A 20,776-nucleotide genomic window follows, 5' to 3' on the forward strand; every position below is an offset into this window, starting at 1 on the left:
GAGGAGGAGAGGAAGAGGAGGAGGAGGAGGAGAGGAAGAGGAGGAGGAGGAGGAGAGGAAGAGGAGGAGGAGGAGGAGGAGAGGAAGAGGAGAGGAGGAGGAGGAGGTCCATCATCTGATGATGATGAGGAAGAAGAGGAGGAGGAGCAGATGAGGTCTATCTACCATCTGAGGATGAAAAGAGGAGGAGGGGCAGAGGAGGGGGGAGAGGAAGAGGACGACCAGAGGAAGAGGTCTATCATCTGAAGAGGAAGAAGAGGAGGGGGACAGGAAGTCTCCCGGGGCGGAGGGGTGGGGGGGGGGGGTCATCTTCATCACCAGGAAAATCTTCATGTTAGTAAATGTAAAGAAACAACACTGGTTTATAGTTAATAATATTTTGTCTGTTTTTTTCTTTCTGCCGACCTGGATCCTCATGGTGAGACACACACACACACACACACACACACACACACACACACACACACACACGCGCGCGCGCACACACACACACAGCTCGCTAAGCCACCAATAGGAATCTCTCCTGACGGATTATAAAAAAGATTGTTTAGTTTCGTTTAAATTGACCAAATCCAACGCAGTGTCCGTGAAGCGTGCGTCATGACGTCACAGTGCGTCATTTGTTGGAAAAAAAAGCTGTCGTCAGCGACGGGAGAGGGCGAGCGTCCCGCACGAGGAGCAGGAGCAGCCGGAGGACAGGTAAAGATGTCCTGTTTACAGAGAGAGGAGAGGAGAGGAGGAGCAGGATGGAGGAGGAGAGGAGGAGGAGGAGAGGAGGAGGAGAGGAGGAGAGGAGGAGAGGAGGAGAGGAGGAGAGGTGTAGCGCGAGGAGGTGCAGCAGTGATGGAGAGGAGGGGCAGCAGGAGGGTGGTGAGGAGAAAGGGCGATGATCAGAGAGAGAGAGAGAGAGAGAGCACCACTTATGCTTCATCACACTGCAGTCCGTGTGTGTGTTGTGTGTGTGTGTGTGTGTGTGTGTGTGTGTGTTGCCGGGACACTCCCGGTTGCTGCAGTGAATGAGCTCTGAGGACACTGAGGTGTGAAACAGTAGACCGGTCCGGGTCCTCCGGGTGTTCCTGGTCCTCCTGGTCCACATGGTTCTCCGGGTCCTCCTGGTTCTGTGAGGTTCTGACCGGGGTTGATGGTTCCCTTCCAGCAGCTGACTTGACAGCAGTGATTGACTATAGTTACAATATTCCACATTACACTTAAAGTTACTGTGTACAATGTTTATGTCGTCCTCCTCCTCTTCCTCCTCCTGTTCGTCTTCCTCTTCTTCCTCCTCTTCTTCCTTTTCCTTTTCCTCTTCCTCCTCTTCTTCGTCTTCCTCCTTTTCTTCCTCCTCTTCCTTCTCTTCCTCTTTTGTTCTTTCTCTTCCTCCTCTTCCTCCCTTTCTTCTTCCTTCCCTTCTTCTTCATCTTTCTCTTCTCTTCTTCCTTTTCCTTTCTCTTCCTCCTTCTTCCTCCTCTTCTTCTTCCTCTTCCTCCTCTTCTTCATCTCCCTCTTCCTCTGAAACATCTTCATCCTTCTCATCTTCATCACCATCACAGTTGCCATAGTAACGGTGGACCTGCTGTTCTGACATCCAGTGTCTCACCTGTGTGTCAGGGGCATCGCCATGACGACAGAGCCCACTGGGACCACGCCCACAGAGGCGGAGTTTCTCCCCGAGGCCGCCTCCCATTCCACCCCCAAGCAGGTAGAGAAGAGAGAAACGTCCCACGGTCAGTGAACGCATCACCACCTGACTCCACCTGTCTGTCCTCAGGGTGGGGAGGGCGGAGGGGGCGGAGCCTCCCGCAGCCAGCCGTGCAGCTCATTGGGCGAGGACTCCAGCAGTCACCTGTCCTCCAGCAGCCGCCTCGCCCGCTCCCCGGCCAGGAACCCGCTGACCTTCAGGACCATGCAGGTCAAGGTCAACCTGCTGGACGGGTCGCAGTTCTGCTGCACCGTGGAGGTGGGTGGAGGCGGCGGGGGGGGTGGGGGTGGGGGTGGAGATGGTGTCTTCTCACGTCTTCTTGTCTCTGGGGACAGAAACGAGCTCGAGGTCTTCAGCTCTTTGACAAAGTCTGTGAACATCTGAACCTGCTGGAGAGAGACTACTTCTCCCTGTCCTTCAGAGACGCAGACAACAACAAGGTACCGGTCTGTCTCTCCCCGGTCTGTCTGTCTTCCTGTCTGTCTGTCTTTCTGTCTGTCTCTCACCCAGTGGCGTAGCTGGGATGTCTTCCATATGTGTCAAAGGGGCCTGCATGTTTGGCCTGGCCCAGTGCACACAAGAGTAGAGGACAGAGAAGAAGCCAAAAAAGTGCAGTAAATAATAACAATTGTAGTAATAATAACTGGGTAACCCCTGGGTTACTACCGTACTTTTCTAACCCAAATTTCTGGTCATAAAAACTTGAATCGGTTGAAAGGGACATTAAATACTGTCCTGCGCATGTTCTATCTGCAAGGAATCTTGGTCTTTTGAGTAAAGGAACTACTTGTGATCCAGTTTAACTCCTACTAAGTAAATAAAATGTGCAAAAATCATTCAGTTCTTCTCTTTTACTGAAAAAACGGTGCATCGCCTCATTGAACATATCACCACGTTTTGCCAGCTTTTTCTCACAGCATGCAGAGAGAGCCTGCACTTCAGGGGCCCTTCTTCTTCTGTGGTGTTTGTGTAAAATAAGGCTGAACGTGCAAACAGCACACCTAGTGGCATGAAGTGCCAGTGCAGTCATGGCGACGTCTGTGCGCCGTGGTTTGAATGGGAATTTCCCGATTGATTACTGATCATGTAAACAGGAGTAACTCTGGCTGTTTAAAGGAATACTCCGAAGATTTTGGACCCACGCCCTATCCCGATCATTTACAAAGTGACATAAGCTCATAAATACCTTTGTTGTGTCTGTGTGTCCAGCGGCTGGATCCCAGCTGTTAGCATCGTAGTTAGCTTAGCTCAGCTGCTGGAGGTGAAAAGGAAACACAGCCGGACTGACAAAAGTGGACAAAATACTCCTTCCAGTGGTCCAGGGGACGGTGTATTAGCACGTGAAGTAAATCCGAATGGTTATAAAGCATTTTAAAAGATGTGTTTTCCTTTTCAATCCGTTAAAATAACGTTTTGATACACAGATCTGCGCATGCGCAGTGCTCCACGGAAGGATATACCAGAGCACAGCGGTAGAAGCATAGACTCAGCCGCTGCACGCCGGTATATCCTTCCGTGCAGCACTGCCATGCGCAGATCTGTGTATCAAAACGTTATTTTAACGGATTGAAAAGGAAAACACATCTTTTAAAATGCTTTATAACAATTCGGATTTACTTCACGTGCTAATACGCCGTCCCCTGGACCACTGGAAGGAGTATTTTGTCCACTTTCATCAGTCCAGCTCTGACTCCTATTCACCTCCAGCAGCTGAGCTAAGCTAACAACGATGCTAACAGCTGGGATCCAGCCGCTGGACGCACAGACACAATAAAGGTATTTATGATCTCGTCTCACTTTGTAAATGATCGGGATAGGGCGTGGGTCCACAATCTTCGGAGTATTCCTTTAAGCATGTAAACGGTTATTCCAAACGTTTCAGAAACCGTGATATTGACCTTAATCCGAATATTGACTGCATGTAATACATCACGTTGATGCAAGCCGGGTAGTCGTGGGGCCCCATTAGGTAGGTTCTCGACGTGTCATTGTAAATTATTCGGGGGGTTTCAAGTTGTGTCACTGATGTCCGCCGTCTGTCAGGGCCCCCACTAGCAACTAACCGGTGAGAACTCGGAAGGGCCCCATGAGGGGGATTTTCAACACGCTGTTGTTGCAGCGTCTAGTGTAGCGCCTTTAATTTGTCATTGAAATTGACTGATGTCAGCCGTCCCTCGGGGCCCCTCCAGCTCGTGGCCCCTCCAGCTCGTGGCCCCTCCAGCTCATGGCCCTATGTGCAGCGGCTCCTCTGGCTGGAGAGAAGCAGCTGCTGCTCATTCCGCCTCGGATTTAAACAAACAAAAATCCTCGGCAGTGTGGTGTGGTACAGGATTTCACCCCAAGAGGGCCCGGGGGTTTTCATAACCCACCAACCCTACGTAAATTACGCCTCTGCTCTCACTGGTCTGTCTGTCTTCCTGTCTGTCTCTCACCTGTCTGTCTTTCCTCTGCAGAACTGGTTGGATCCAGTGAAGGAGATGAAGAAGCAGGTCCGAGGTGAGCCTGTTTCTGATTGGTCAGCTGCTGATGATGCGTTCAGGTGCTGATGTCATGCTCTGTTTTTCAGGTGTTCCCTGGAACTTTTCTTTTAATGTCAAGTTTTATCCTCCTGACCCCGCCCAGCTGACGGAGGACATCAGCAGGTCTGTCTCTCCGTCTGTCTCACCTCCTCTCTATTTGTCTCTCCGTCTGTCTCACCTCCTCCCTCCCTCTACAGGTACTTCCTGTGTCTCCAGTTGAGACAGGACATCATTTCTGGACGTCTTCCTTGTTCATTCGCTACACACACAGTTCTGGGCTCGTACACCGTCCAATCAGAGCTTGGCGATTATGATCCTGGTATTACCTGTCTCTCTCTTACACCTGTCTGTCACGTCTCTCACCTGTCTGTCTGTCTCTCTTGCTCTCTCTCTCTCTCTCTCTCTCTCTCTCTCTCTCTCTCTCTCTCTCACCTGTTTGTCTCTCTGACACCTGTCTCTCACCTGTCTGTCTCTCTTGCTCTCTCTCTCTCTCTCTCACCTGTTTGTCTCTCTGACACCTGTCTGTCCCCTGTCTCTCACCTGTCTGTCTCTCACCTTTCGGTCTGTCTTCCAGAGGACTGCTCTTCAGATTACATCAGTGATTTAAAGTTTGCACCAAATCAAACTAAAGAAATGGAGGAAAAAATAATGGAGCTTCACAAGAGCTACAGGTAAAGACTCACCTGGCAGAGGAGCAGCGTGAAACCCGACACCACGGACATTCAAAGAAACTTTATTGATACAAACAGCAGCCCGATGCATTCAACGGAAACTTTATTGATATGGTCAAAGCAGTGTTCCAGTAGTTCAGAGTTCACTTTGAATAACTGTGTGTGTGTGTGTGTGTGTGTGTGTGTGTGTGTGTGTGTGTGTGTGTGTGTGTGTGTGTGTGTGTGTGTGTGTGTGTGTGTGTGTGTGTGTGTGTATAGAGGGATGACTCCAGCTGAAGCAGAGTTGAACTTCTTGGAAAACGTGAAGAAACTTTCTATGTACGGAGTGGATCTCCATCATGCCAAGGTAACTTACTTCACCGTATCAGGGAGCAGCAGCTCCACCAATCAGCTCCATCCGTCAGCTGCACCCGTCAGGGTTTGAGGGTGGCGAGTGGGGGAAGTGGAAATGCTCTGATGACAGATTGTTTTTGAGCCACTGAATTGATTTTTCAGTCATCTGATCAATCAGGATACATGACCCACTTCTGTCCTCCATCTATGACATCATGCAGTGTGTGTGTGTGTGTGTGTGTGTGTGTGTGTGTGTGTGTGTGTGTGTGTGTGTCATTGATTTTTCCCCCATGATGTTCCCATGAAATGTCTAATCAGCTGTAACAGTTTAAAGAGCACCCCCCCCCCCACCCCCGCCCCACCACCCCAACAGGAGGGACCTGCAAACCCCACTGCCCTCTCCTCCTCTGCTTATGAGTAGTGATGGAGTAGATATTGTTTGCAATTAAAATTGAGGGGCAGTAACCACACCGTGCTGATGGAGGTCTGGTGGAGGTCTGGTGGTGGTCTGGTGGAGGTCTGATGGTGGTCTGGTGGAGGTCTGATGGTGGTCTGGTGGAGGTCTGGTGGCCTGGTTGTGGTCTGGTGGAGATCTGGTGGTGGTCTGGTGGAGGTCTGATGGAGGTCTGGTGGAGGTCTGGTGGCCTGGTTGTGGTCTGGTGGAGGTCTGGTGGTGGTCTGGTGGAGGTCTGATGGTGGTCTGGTGGAGGTCTGATGGCCTGGTTGTGGTCTGGTGGAGGTCTGGTGGTGGTCTGGTGGAGGTCTGATGGTGGTCTGGTGGAGGTCTGGTGGCCTGGTTGTGGTCTGGTGGAGGTCTGGTGGTGGTCTGATGGTGGCCTGGTGGAGGTCTGGTGGCCTGGTTGTGGTCTGGTGGAGGTCTGGTGGTGGTCTGATGGTGGTCTGGTGGAGGTCTGGTGGCCTGGTTGTGGTCTGGTGGTGACCTGGTGGAGGTCTGGTGGTGGTCTGATGGTGGTCTGGTGGAGGTCTGGTGGCCTGGTTGTGGTCTGGTGGTGACCTGGTGGAGGTCTGGTGGTGGTCTGATGGTGGTCTGGTGGTTGTCTGGTGGAGGCCTGGTTTTGGTCTGATGGTCTGGTGGAGGCCTGGTTTTGGTCTGATGGTCTGGTGGAGGCCTGGTGGTGGTCTGATGGTCTGATGGAGGTCTGGTGGCATGGTTCTGGTCTGGTGGCGGCCTGGTGGTGGTCTGATGGTGGTCTGGTGGAGGTCTGGTGGCCTGGTTGTGGTCTGGTGGTGGTCTGATGGCCTGGTGGAGGTCTGGTGGTGGTCTGATGGTGGTCTGGTGGAGGTCTGGTGGTCTGGTTGTGGTCTGGTGGAGGTCTGATGGTCTGGTGGAGGCCTGGTGGTGGTCTGATGGTCTGGTGGAGGTCTGGTGGCATGGTTCTGGTCTGGTGGCGGCCTGGTGGTGGTCTGATGGTGGTCTGGTGGAGGTCTGGTGGCCTGGTTGTGGTCTGGTGGTGGTCTGATGGCCTGGTGGAGGTCTGGTGGTGGTCTGATGGTGGTCTGGTGGAGGTCTGGTGGTCTGGTTGTGGTCTGGTGGAGGTCTGATGGCCTGGTGGAGGTCTGGTGGTGGTCTGGTGGTCTCATATGTTGTCTGAGTTGTCTGGGTTTTCACTGGAGTCCAGGTTCACAGTTCATGCTGAGAACTTTTAGCTCCATTCAACTTGTTTTCTTGTGTTTTGTTCTGTTCTCTCTCTGTCTCAATGTCTCTCTCTCTCTCTCTCTCACTCTCTCACTCTGTTTCTCTGTCTCTCTGTCTCTCTCTGTCTATGTCTCTCTGTCTCTGTCTATATGTCTGTCTGAATGAGGTAGATGGTAGGAAGCCACTTTGACTGTTTGTCTTCAGCTAAGTCAGAGGTAAGACAGTGTGATGTGTGTGTGTGTCTGAGTGTGTGTGTGTCATAGAAAAAGAGAGCGAGTGTGTGTGTTTGGTAGGGAAAGCATTTTTTAAAAAAAATCATATTAAGTTTACATATACTTCAATAGTTATAGATTCAAAATCCGTTGTTGTACAAAAACAGCTCGTGTGTGTTTGTGTGTGTCTCTGTGCCCTTCTATCTGGGTGTCTCTTTGTCCTTTTCTGTGTGTGTCTCTGTGTCACTCTGTGTGTGTCTCTGTGTGTGTGCAGGACTCGGAGGGTGTGTCCATCATGCTGGGCGTGTGCAGCAGTGGATTGTTGGTCTACAGAGACAGACTCAGGATCAATCGATTCTCGTGGCCGAAGATCCTGAAAATTTCCTACAAACGAAACAATTTTTACATCAAAATCCGTCCAGGAGAGGTGAGACCCGTCCCTCTGTCCCTCGGACTGTCTGTCCCTCTGTCTCTGACGTGTCTGTCTGTCTGTCTCTCCAGTTTGAACAGTTTGAGTCCATCATTGGTTTTAAGCTGTTGAACCATCGAGCAGCGAAGAGACTGTGGAAGGTGTGTGTGGAGCATCACTCCTTCTTCAGGTCAGTGCTGAAGGTCAGAGAGCAGCGAGGAGACGTCCAGGAACGCACCGGTCTCTCTCACCTCTCTCTCTCACCTCTCTCTCTCTCTCTTATCCCTTTCCCACTGGCCCCAAACCCCCTTTAAACCCGCTGAAGGGTTTAAATGGCATTTCAACCCGGGTCGATCGACCCTGCAAGCGATCCGAGTTTTAATCGGCTCACCTCCGATCGGCTTGAGTGTGAAAAGCAGACCCAGATCGACGCGGTAATTGACGTGAAGATGTCGCCGTAGCGTGGCTACGTTAGCGCGCTAGCTGTTGTTTCTGGACACAGCGTGAGAAATCCTTCAAGACGACCCAGCACTGGCAAGATAGCGAGACCGGAGAGCTGCTCTGGATTCATGGGGGAGAGGATATTCATCCACTGGTAACGGGAATGGTGCTCCTCTCCATTGTTTACCTCGCCGTGCTCCGTCGTGCTGATGATGTCATCAACGTGGGACACTATCAGTGCAGGAAAATGCAACGACGCAGCTCGCCTGTAGACCTGGGTCTACAGTCGGTGGGATAGGAGGCAAATACCGATTGTTAGTGGGTCGACCCGCTAGTTTCAGTGGGAAAGGGTCTCTCTCTCTCTCTCTCTCTCTCTCTCTCTCTCTCTAACCTCCCTCTCTCTCTCCCACCTCACTCACCTCTCTCTCTCTCTCTCTCTAACCTCCCTCTCTCTCTCCCACCTCACTCACCTCTCTCTCTCTCTCTCTCTCTCTCTCTCTCTCTCGCTCTAACCTCCCTCTCTCTCTCCCACCTCACTCACCTCTCTCTCTCTCTCTCTCAGGTTGTTGTCTCCAGAGGAACCTCCTAAGAAGTTCCTGTCTCTGGGTTCTAAGTTCCGTTACAGCGGTCGCACTCAGATTCAGAGTCGCAGAGCGAGCGCTCAGATCTCCAGACCGGCGCCACATTTCCCACGATGCATCAGCAAGAGGAACATCCTGAGTCGCAGTCTGGACGGAGGTACGCACACTGCTGGTTCTTGTGCTGGGTTTGGACTCATTGGTCTGGAACCGGAACAGACAGAACCGGATCAGCCTGTGGGAGAGGTTCTGGTCAGTGCCGGTCCAGATGCGGGTTCTGGTCCCAGAACGCTCCAACATTCAGGAGTCCACTTCTTCAGGTCGACCTCCTGCTGTGTTGATGATCCAAAGTGCCTGTTCTGGTACTGATCCTTGTCCTGGTCTTAGTCCTGGTCCTTTTCTGGTTCTGGTCCCAGTTCTTGTGGTCCAGATCCTCATTGGAACAGTTTGGTGACTGAACATAGTTCATACGTTCATTCTTGTGATTGGTCCTTAGCCTCTAGGACCACGCCCACCTCTTCTCTGACTGGCTCTCCAGCTGTCACAGCCGGCGGTGGCGTTCTCCCAGGTAGAACACTGCTCTGATAGAACACTGCTCACTCACTCAGGTAGAACACTGTTCACTCAGGTAGAACAGTGTTCCGTTGTGTGGTCAGAGAACAGACTGACGTCAGCAGCACCCATGACGTAGAACCTGACAGTAGAAGCTGAAGTTTGAGCTGGAAGACCTGCAGAACTTCAGCCTCCAGCTTTCATTCTTCTGGAGGTTTTGGAGACGAAGTGAGAACCAGAGTTTGACAGTAACCCCTAACAGAACCCCTAATCCCTAACAGAACCCTAAACCTAACCTAACCCCTGACCGAGCCCTAAACCTAACGAAACCCTATAGCGAGGTTTACGCTTGAATGATTCTGTGGCACGCATTGCCACGAATCGAGTCGCAAACTACTCGTACAGTGGCGTGACGTGGCCTGAAGTGTGTGTAAACCCGTCGTGACTGCGTGCCATGTTGGGACGAGAATTTTGAAACGTTCAAAATTTTGGTCACGACAAAATATCGTGACTGGGTCGTGAACTATGCCCAAGTGTCCGTGAACGCCTCGTGAACGCGTCGGGACGATGCGGGAGGATGCTGCCAGTCGTGGCCGCCGGCGAGGACCCAGAAAAGGGCCCCATGCGGGGGATTTTCAACACACTGTCGTTGCAGCATCAAGTGTAGCGCCTTTAATTTGTCATTGAAACTGACTGATGTCAGCCGTTTGTCGGGGCCCCCTTCAGCTCAGGGCCCCAGGCAGCGCCTGTTCTGCTGCTCTTCACACAGAGCAGCTGCAGATACAAGGATCTTCTCTTCTCCGCAGTGACGGCGTCTCTGGCATTCAGGATGTTGTCTGTTCCACTGCAAATCCAAAAATGACCCGGGGTCAGGGAAGTCCCCTTTTTACTCGTATATGACGTGTGTAATTGCGCGCGCAACCACGTTGTGCCAATGCGGGAAGCTCGTAAACTATGCTCAAACTATGCGTGAATGCCTCGTGCCAGTTCGCGACACTGATGGGCGCATTCGTGAACTGTCCGTGAACTGTGCGCCAACTGTCCGTGAACTAGTCGTGAACAGTGCGGGAGCCTGCCGGTTCGTGACTCCAGATTGGCACGCCTTGCCATGACAACATCGTGGCAAAAAGTCATGCAAGTGTAAATCTTAAAGCTAACCTAACCCCTAATCCTAACTCCACCCTAACTCGACCCTAGCCTAACTCTAACTCTAAACTGCACCATTCAGGAGACCATCTAACCCGGTAACTGGTCCATCATCACCGCCCAAACTGTCCTGAACGTCCCGGGTGGTTTAACAAAGGTCACCATCAAACCCAGGAGACTTTCTGTCCTGGAGCAGAGTTCAACAAGACCCAGGTCAGGCTCCCAGTCTGGACCCTGGTCAGGGCCTTGCTGGTGGTCTCAGTTTGGACCCTAGTCAGGGTCTTGCTGGTGTTGGTCTTATTGTTGATCTCTGATGATCTTTGATCTCTTCATTTAGTGACTCTGCAGTAGCTTTCTTCTTCTTTGCTTCCTGCTGCTGGATATGTGGACGATCGCTGCCGCCGTCCTGACAGCTGTTGTCTTTCTGCAGATATGGGATCTGGGCTGTATGGAGCATCCAGAGCCATCACCATGGTTACGCCTCACAGGCGGAGCCAGGAGGAGCCACGTAAGGAACCGGGAGTCGGAGGAGAGCCGCCGACTGTGGACTGCCTGTAACGCCTGCTCTCTTCTGACAGTGGAGGAGGTGCTGCTGGTGGAGGAGGAACTGCTGCTGGAGGAGGAGGTGCAGCAGGCCGAGGAGGAGGTGCAGCAGGCCGGGGAGGAGGTGCAGCAAGCTGGGGAGGAGGTGGAGGAGGTCCAGCAAGAGGAAGAAGAGCTGGAGGAGGAGACCAGAACGGAGCAGAGTCCTCCAACTCCACAAAAGCATGACACCAAAGTAAAGATCACATCTCTGACTGAGGGAGAAGGACAGGTGGAGGGTGGTGGGAGGAGGAGGAGGAGGAGGATAGGTGGAGGACAGGTGGAGGGCGGTGGGAAGAAGAGGAAAGTGGAGGTCATTTCTGGAGCCAGATGCTACGTCCATCTGCATATTGTCTTCCATCCATCCATCTTCCACCACTTATCCGGGGCCGGGTCGCGGGGGCAGCAGTCTCAGCAGAGATGCCCAGACTTCCTGTCCCCAGACTCTTCCTTCAGTTCTTCCTGGGGGATCCCAAGGCTTTCCCAGGCCAGCCGTGAGACATAGTCTCTCCAGTGTGTCCTGGGTCTTCCCAGGGTCTCCTCCTGGTGGGACATGCCCGGAGGAGTAGCGGCTCTACTCTGAGCTCCTCCTCCTAACCCTAAGGGAGCCCAGCCACCTTACTGCCACCCCAGCCACTTGTATCCAGGATCTTGTCCTTTTGGTCATGACCCAAAGCTCATTACTGTAGATGAGGGTGGGAACGTAGATTGACCGGGAAACCAAGAGCTTCGCCTTTCGGCTCAGCTCTTTCTTCACCACAACGGACCGATACAACGACTGCATCACTGCAGCCACTGCACCGATCCGCCTGTCAATCTCACCTCCATCCGTCCCCCACTCCTGAACAAGACCCCAAGATACTTAAACTCCTCCACTTGGGCCAGAGTCTCTCCACCGACCTGGAGGGGGCAGACCACCTTCTTCCGGTCGAGGACCATGGCCTCGAATTTGGAGGTGCTGATCCTCATCCCTGTCGCTTCACACTCAGCTGCGTACCGCCCCAGTGCATGCTGCAGGTTTGGGTCCAACGAAGCCAACAGGACAACATCATCTGCAAAAAGCAAAGATGAAATCCTGCGGTCCTCAAACTGGACCCCCTCCGGCCCCTGGCTGCACCTAAAAATTCTGTCCATAAAGATTATAAACGAACCGGTGACAAAGGGCAGCCCTGCCTGAGTCCAACATGCACCGGGAACAGGTCCGACTTACTGCCGGCAATGCGACCAGACTCCTACTCCGGTCATACAAGACCGGACGGCCCTTAACAAGGGGCCCCGGACTCCGTAGTCCCAGAGCACCCCCACAAGGAACCCGTGAGTGACGCGGTCGAACCGCCTTCTCCAAGTCCCCAAACACATGTGAACTGGTCGGGGGCGAACTCCCACGAACCCTCGAGCACCCTATGGAGGCTATAGAGCTGGTCCAGTGTTCCACGACCAGGACGAAAACCGCATTGTTCCTCCTGATCTGAGGTTCGACGATTTGTCGAATCCTCCTCTCCAGTACCCTGGAATAGACTTTCCCAGGAGGCTGAGGAGTGTGATCCCCCTATAGTTGGAGCACACCCTCCGGTCCCCCTTTTAAACAGGGGGACCACCACCCCGGTCTGCCAATCCAGAGGCACCGTCCCCGACCACCACGCGATGTTGCAGAGACGTGTCAACCAGACAGTCCCTGCAGCACATCCAGAGACTTAAGGTACTCGGGGCGAATCTCGTCCACCCCCGGTGCCTTGCCACCAAGGAGCTTACCAACCACCTTCGGTGACTTCAGCTTGGGTGATGGACGAGTCCACCTCTGAGACCTCAGCCTCTGCTTCCTCTACGGAAGACGTGGCGACGGCATTGAGGAGGTCCTCAAAGTATTCCTTCCACCGTTCTATGATATCCCCAGGTGAGGTCAGCAGCTCCTCCTCCAATGTAAACAGTGTTAATGGAGACCTGCTTTTCCCTCCTGAGGCGCTGGACGGTTTGCCAGAATTTCGAGGCCGATCGATAGTCCTCCCCCATGGCCTTCCCGAACTCCTCCCAGACCCGAGTTTTTGCCTCCACAAGCGCTTGAACTGCAGTTCGCTTGGCCTGCCGGTACCTGTCAGCTGCTTCTGGAGTCCCACGAGCCAACAGGGGTCAATAGGACTCCTTCTTCAGCTTGATGGCAGCCCTTACTTCCTGTCTCCACCACCGGGTTCAGTGTTTGCCATCACAGCAGCACCGGAGACCTTATGACACAGCTCCAAGCAGCTGCTTCGAAAAGTAGGTGAGAACATGGTCCACTGGGACTCCATGTCCCCAGCCTCCCTTGGGCCATGAGAGAAGCTCTCCTGGAGGTGGGAGTGAAAACCCTGCTGACAAGAGGTTCCACTAGACGTTTCGGCAGACCCTCACAATTCATTTGGTTCTGCCAAGTCTGTCCAGTTTCCTCCTCCGCCAGCGAATCCAATTCACCACCAGGTGGTGATCGGTCGACAGCTCTGCTCCTCTCTTCACCGAGTGTCCAAAACACAAGGTCAGAGGTCAGATGACACGACAACAAAGTCGATCATCGACCTCCGGCCTCGGTGTCCTGGTGCCAAGTGCACTCATGGACCCCCCTGTGCTTGAACATCGTGTTCGTTGTGGAAAAACTGTGACTATCAGAGAAGTCCAATAACAGAACACCACTCAGGTTCAGATCAGGGATGCCGTGCGATCCAATCTCCCCCTTGAAGTTCTCATGGTCGCTGCCCACATGGGCATGAAGTCCCCCAGTAGAGGGCCAACGCCAGAGAAGTGGAGAGTCCAGCCCTTCTTGAGAGGTTGGGTTCCAGAGCCCAGGTTGTGTGTGGAGGTGAGCCCAACTATATCTACCTCTCAACCTCCCTCACAAGCTCAGGCTCCTCCCCTCCCAACGAGGTGACATTCCATGTCCTTAGAGCCAGTCTCTGTGTCTGAGGATCGGGTCGCCGGACACCCTGCCGTCGGCTGCCACCCAATCCACAGTAGTATGCAATATACTGTCTTACTGGTCCAATGGTCCCACCTGTCCTTCATGTCTCATCGTCCTCATCAGTCTCCTCTGTCTGACCTATATAAAGTGTCTCACCTCACCTGTCCACCTGTATAAAGTGTCTCACCTCCTCTGTCTCACCTGTTTGTCCAGACTGAGCTGACTGACACAGTTCTGGACGGCGATTCACGAACACCGAGGTACGAAGTGACGCTTCAGTTTCAGTTTGGAAACTCAACAGATTCTGTTAGTTAAGAGTCTCCCTCCCACCCCCTCGCCCCCCCCCCCCTTCTGCCTCCCTCCCCTGCCCCACCCCTCTCTCTCAGTCTGATCAGGACGATGACTTGAAAACTCAGGTGAGTCTGCTTCTTCTTTCTCAGTCTGAACAGAGGTAAGGGCTAGTATTGACCCCCCCCCCCCCCCCCCCCCACCCCCACCCCCACCCCCCCTCCCTCCAGGAGACACTGGGCAGTCCAGAGGAGGTGCAGAACCCTCCAGCACCATCAGTGCTCTGCGACGTTCCTTCTTGGAGGGAGGCGGACGGAAAGGGGGGACGGAGGTGACGGAGTGGGAGAAGCGTCTGGCCGCTTCGCCTCTGCGGCGACTGGACGAGTCTCCAATGATCGAGCCGCTGGAGCCGGAGGAGGTGAGACAGGTGTCCATGTCGTCTGTCCTGTCGGAGACAGCTCCTGTCTCCTAGAGGCTGGTCGTCAAGCTGATTAAATCCAGATCAATGAACTTCTGTCAGATAATTCAGTCTCTGTTCACCACAGGACCGATTCACTTCCTTCTGGACAGAGAGACAGACTGAGAGACAAAGAGACAGACAGAGAAAAAACAGAGACTGAGAGACAAAAGAGACAGACTGAGAAGACAGAGAGACAGAGAAACTGACAGACAAAGAGAGAGAGAGACCGAGAGAGACAGGATATGGCCATTGAGGCTGAGAGAACAAATATAAGAGACAGAGGGAGGGACGTAGAGACAGAGAGACTGACGGTCCCTGGGATCTTCCTGTGTGTTCGACCTCCGAGTCAGACAGGAGGATCCATCCTTCCAGCATGTCTTTGTCCTGTGGTCCAGCCCTGAAATGTCTGGATCATGTTTAGGAGTGTCTGATGATCCAGAACCATGAACCCACAAGACCTGAATGTCCTGAAGACCTCATGAGGGTCCTGAGCATCACCTGAGGCTTCTGAAGACTGTCTTAGGCTCCTGATGACCTCATGAAGCTCCTGGAGGCATTATGGGGCACCTGGAGACCTCCCGAGGCTCATGGAGACCTGATTAAGATCCTGGAGACCTCCTGAGGCTTCTGAGGCTCTTGAAGCCCTCTTGGGGCCTGAGGCTCTGATTCCTGAAGGAGACCTCCTTCACCGCTCAGAGCTCTTCAAGGTTCTGATCCTGGACCCGGTCCAGCCTGAGCAGCTGTTTGACTCTGGCTGAGCAGGGTTCAGACCGGATCTGGTCTCGGCGGTCTCACCTGGACTAACCAGATCTCTTTGGATTAGATTACTGAGTTCATGAAAATCCTTTTCAGCCAATCAGGGAGAAGGAGTTACACGGTCGGGCGGAGTTACGACACTGCGTCTGGTTCTGTGTTGACCTTGACGACGAGGGGTGACGGCGGTGACGATACCATAGCAACAGGAAAGGCTTAACGTCTTCAGCGTAGGACCCCTGACCCCCGTCCCCGAGGTGAAGACGCCGACGTCCCCGGTCTGTGACGTCAGTGCTGATCCCATCGGAGGCGAGTGCCAGACCCTCCGTGGGGGCGGAGTCTCATCCCCTCTGGATGAGTGGAGCTCCGCCCACGGCGGGACGTCGCCGTCTCTGCCTCACGTGGTACGCTGACCGGCTGGCTGTTGGTTGACATGGAAACAAGCATGTGGCGTAAAGCCGGTTTCCCCGAGCGTGACCTCTGACCCCTGGGTACGCCGCTGAGCCACCGCCTTCAGCTTGAACCTCTGCTGAGTTTTGATTTGCTGCTTCTGAGACGGAGGCGGAGCTTGGCTAGAACTTCTTTTGATTGGTAGCCTGAGCTTTACGGCTGCGAACACATCTGAAACAAACTGCTCATGAGCAGCCAATCACAGAGCTGCTTCACACTGAGGCCGTTACCACGACAACCGCTTGAAGTTCGCATCAGGGCTCAGTCTCTGAAAAGAGACGAACAACTGATCAGTAAGAACGAAATGGAACATAAGCAGTGATGGATAGAATAAACAACACATCTGTAATCTCAATACAGCTGTAATATGTAATCTGAATACACATCTTTATCTCAATACACATCTGTAATCTGAAGACACATCTGTAATATTAACACACAGTGTATTCTGAACACACAGTTGTTATTTAAACACATCTGTAATCTGAACACACATCTGTATTATGAAAACACAGTTGTAATCTGAACACATCTCCGCTCAGCTGTAATCTCCGTAGTGGCTGCTCATTGACCTCACTTGCTGTTTGCATGGCAACAGTTAATTTGCAGTTTGCTTCACCTGTGTGAAAGCTGTTTACTTGTGTCCTTGACCTTTGACCTTTGTTTTTCTGTCCGTGTTTTTTGTGGGCAGCCTAACCCACATTTGATGAAATGTCTCCTGAGCTGACGGCTCTTCTGAAGTCTGCCAGAGAACAAAAAACCTTCAGAGAACACAACCTGCTGAAGGTGTCTGTCGTCTGTCTGTCTGTCTGTCTGTCTGTCTGTCTGTCTCTCTGTCTTTCTGTCTGTCTGTCCTTACCTGTCTCTCTCCGTCTCTTTACCTGTCTGTCTCTCTCTCTGTCTTACCTGTCTGTCTGTCTCTCTGTCTTTACCTGTCTCTCTGTCTGTCTGTCTGTCTGTCTGTCTGTCTGTCTGTCTGTCTGTCTCTCTCTCTGTCTTTACCTGTCTGTCTGTCTCTCTGTCTGTCTGTCTGTCTGTCTGTCTGTCCTGTCTGTCTCTGTCTGTCTTTACCTGTCTGTCTGTCTGTCCTGTCTGTCTGTCTGTTTTAGCGGTCTGTCTCTCTGTCTTCACCCGTCTGTCTGGTGTCACATGTTGACCTTATTAATTGTCTTTCAGACTTCAGAGAAGGTGGAGACGGTCTTCCTGCTGACGGAGCCCCTGAATCAGGACCAGCCAATGACAGCTCCCGTCCCAGGTAGCTCCTCCCCCTGTTCAGGCCCCGCCCTCCCACCAGGGGCAGCACACGGCACCAGCTGCTATCACTGACGAATGGCCCGATAGCGATGCTAACGAGAGAGCCCAGCGGGTGAGCGCCGAGGCCCAGAGGATTTCAGCGATGAGGAGCAAAGCAGTCAAGGCAGCGTTGATGATTCCAGCGCTGCTAGCGATACTAGCGAAGATGCTATCAGCGTGCTAGCACAGTCAGCAGTAGAGGAAGCCATCAGCGAGCTAGCACAGTCAGCAGCAGAGGATGCTGTCAGTGTGCTAGCACAGTCAACAGCAGAGGATGTAATCATCAGCGTGCTAGCACAGTCAGCAGTAGAGGATGCTGTGACGCTGGCGGTCAGTCAAGCTAACCGTGCCACACAGGATAGCATCAGTGCTAATGTTAGCTTGAGCGAACCGGAACAAGATAACAGCCCCATGGCGTCCCGCTCTGTCCTGGAGCGATATCGGGGAGGACGAAGCGTCTGACAGCTCCTCGGACGATGGAGGCGGGTGGAGATCTGAAGATGACTCTCCTGCTCACTCTTGCCCCGCCCCACTCCCACCAACCCAGCCAATCAGAGCGCATGTGTGCGCACAGAAGACGACGACACACCTCTTCTAGAGGTAACACGACTCTCCGCCTGGTCACCCTGTTACACCCAGTGACCTCTGACCCTGTTACACCCAGTGACCTCTGGTCCTGCTACACACCCATGACCTCTGGTCCTGCTACACACCCAGTGACCTCTGACCCTGTTACACCCAGTGACCTGACCCTGTTACACCCAATCTCCTCTGGTCCCTCTACACCTGGTGACCTCTGACCCTGTGCTGTGACCTGGTTCCCAGTGAGTCTTGGCCTCAGGACCTGGTCCTCATGTGTCTTCGTGTTGAACTGTCCTGGTCAGGGTTCAGGACCCGCTTTGTTCTCTGTATGTTTCGGAGGTCCCGGTTCTGAGGAAGACCTTCACCTATGAGCTCCGGGGGTGAGCATGTGATGTACTGTGATTTTCTGTGATTCAGTGAGATCTACTGTGATCCACTATTTACTGTGATTCAATGTGATTCCGTTTGATCCACTGTGATCCACTTTGTTTACTATGTTTCAATGTGTTTCACAGTGATCCACTTTATTTACTATGATTCAACGTGATTCAGTGTGTTGTACTGTTTTACTGTGATTCATTGTTTTTACTGGTGATTTACTGTGATTTACTGTGATCTACTGTGATCCACCATGATCCACTCCAATCTATGGTGTTTACAGTGATCCACTGCCAGTGATTGTGATCCACTGTGATCTACCATGATTCAGTTTTACTGTGATTCACTGTGATTCAATGCAACTCACTATGATTAATATGATCCACTGTGATCTACTGTGATCCACTGCAATCTACTGTGTTGGCGGTGATTGACTGTGAATTATTGTGATCCACTGTGATCTACTGTGATTCACTGTGTCTCACTGTGATTTAATATGGTCCACTGTGATTTACTGTGATCCACTGTGATCTACTGTGATCCACTGTGATTTACTGTGATCCACTGTGATTTACTGTGATCCACTGTGATCTACTGTGATCCACTGACTCACTGATTGTGTTTCAGAGTCGAATGGAGTCGGATCATCCTGAAGGTCTGCTGCTGAGCTCCCAGACCTACACCGCAGAGACCTCCACCACCTCCAGCACCACCCACATCACCAAGGTAACACACCTCCGCCCTCATCACCAAGGTAACACACCTCCGCCCTCATCACCAAGGTAACACACCTCCACCCTCATCACCAAGGTAACACACCTCCACCCTCATCATCAGTTAACACAACCTCCACCCTCATCACCAAGGTAACACACCTCCACCCACATCACCAAGTAAACACACCTCCACCCACCATCACCAAAGGTAACACACCTCCACCCTCCACCAAGTAAACACACCTCCAAACACATCACCAAGGTAACACACCTCCACCCTCATCATCAAGTTAACACACCTCCACCCTCATCACCAAGGTAACACACCTCCACCCACATCACCTGCAGCACTGCTGATCAGCTTTGTTTTTGTCAGACTGTGAAGGGCGGAGTCTCCGAGACCAGAATTGAGAAGAGAATCGTGATTTCAGGAGACACCGAGATCGACCATGACCAGTAACACCGTCACCTATAACCGCACACAGACCCACATAAGCCCAGCTCAGGTCCAAAAACCTGCTGGATCCAGAACGGGTCCAGAACATATGAGAGTGGATACAGAACGGGTTCAGCTGATCCGAGTCTGGACGGGCCCAGCTGATCTGGTTCTGGACGGGTCCTGCTGATCCGGTTCTGGACAGGTCCAGCTGCTCTAGCTCTGGATGGGTCCAGCTGATCCAGATGTGGACGGGTCCAGCTGATCCGGTTCTAGACGGGTCCTGCTGATCCGGTTCTGTCTCTCTCCAAGGCGCTGGAGGTGGCGCTCAGCGAAGTCCGGCAGCAGCATCCGGAGCTGTCTGTCACCCGAGTCGTCATCCATAAAGAAACAGCAGTTTCTCCCGATCACATGATTGATTAATGACAACACAGGTAACAAGTCCCGCCCCCACATGCTGGTTGCTGATTGGTTGATTGGGGCATGGCGCCGGTCATTCAGAGCCGAGATGAGAAGCAGCACTTTGCTCTGGAAAGCTCTGCTACTAGTCTGCATGGCACCGTCTGTTCAGGCCGTGAAAACATCCACCCGTCATCTACCCATCATCCACCCATCATCCATCCGCTACCCAACCATCACCCAACCGTCATCCACCCATCATCCACCCGTTATCCACCCATCACCCAACCGTCATCCACCATCATCCACCCATCATCCACCCGCTGCCCAACCATCACCCAACCATCATCCACCCATCACCCAACCGTCATCCACCCATCACCCAACCATCACCCAACCGTCATCCACCCATCACCCAACCATCACCCAACCGTCATCCACCCATCACCAACCATCACCCAACCGTCATCCACCCATCACCCAACCATCATCCACCCATCACCCACCATCATCCACCCATCCCAACCGTCACCCAACCGTCATCCACCCATCACCCAACTGTCATCCACCCATCACCCAACCATCACCCAACATCACCCAACCATCATCCACCCATCACCCAACCGTCATCCACCCATCACCCAACCATCACCCAACATCACCCAACTATCATCCAACCATCACCCAAATGTCATCAACCCATCACCCACTCATCAGCCACCCACCCAGCCATCCCGCCCATCACCCAACCATCACCCAACCATCATCCACCCATCACCCAACCGTCATCCACCCATCACCCAACCATCACCCAACCGTCATCCACCCATCACCCAACCATCACCCAACCGTCATCCACCCATCACCCACCTCATCCACCCATCACCCAACCGTCACCCAACCGTCATCCACCCATCACCCAACTGTCATCCACCCATCACCCAACCATCACCCAACATCACCCAACTATCATCCAACCATCACCCAAATGTCCAACCCATCACCCACTCATCAGCCACCCATCACGCAGCCATCATCCGCCCATCCGTCCATTACCCAGCCATCACCCAACCATCACATTTCACCAGTTCGAAGTCCTGACACGGCTCTGGGAGGGGGGCACTTTGGCGCTTTGGCTCCCCGTCCTTCAGGATGGATTTCAAGGTTCTTTTATTAGCTTTTAAATGTCTTAACGTTCTCGCTGCTTCTTACTTAGCTGATCCGTTTTTAGCAACGTCTAACCCCCTCTGGTGAAAAACGAATTCAATGAGGAAGGGCAGAAAAGCTGTAATACTG

General features: G+C 52.8%; 1 protein-coding gene across 1 annotated transcript; it reads left to right on the top strand.

Moving 5' to 3' along the window:
- Positions 1-402: 402 nt before the first annotated feature.
- LOC115394664 (protein 4.1) lies at positions 403-19,140 on the top strand. The gene is given in 24 exon segments (XM_075410432.1): positions 403-418; positions 1,609-1,699; positions 1,778-1,957; positions 2,035-2,139; positions 4,153-4,195; positions 4,266-4,341; positions 4,416-4,537; positions 4,793-4,889; positions 5,148-5,235; positions 7,366-7,518; positions 7,593-7,690; positions 8,504-8,679; positions 10,648-10,739; positions 10,906-10,995; positions 13,939-13,992; positions 14,112-14,141; positions 14,244-14,277; positions 14,280-14,431; positions 15,484-15,630; positions 16,376-16,462; positions 16,853-16,924; positions 16,971-17,042; positions 18,557-18,655; positions 19,022-19,140. Coding segments are annotated over 23 exon segments (2,232 nt in total). The 5' UTR covers positions 403-418; positions 1,609-1,618; the 3' UTR covers positions 19,106-19,140.
- Positions 19,141-20,776: the final 1,636 nt, after the last annotated feature.

The sequence above is a fragment of the Salarias fasciatus genome, chromosome 9 (genome assembly GCF_902148845.1).
Source record: "Salarias fasciatus chromosome 9, fSalaFa1.1, whole genome shotgun sequence".
NCBI lineage: Eukaryota > Metazoa > Chordata > Actinopteri > Blenniiformes > Blenniidae > Salarias > Salarias fasciatus.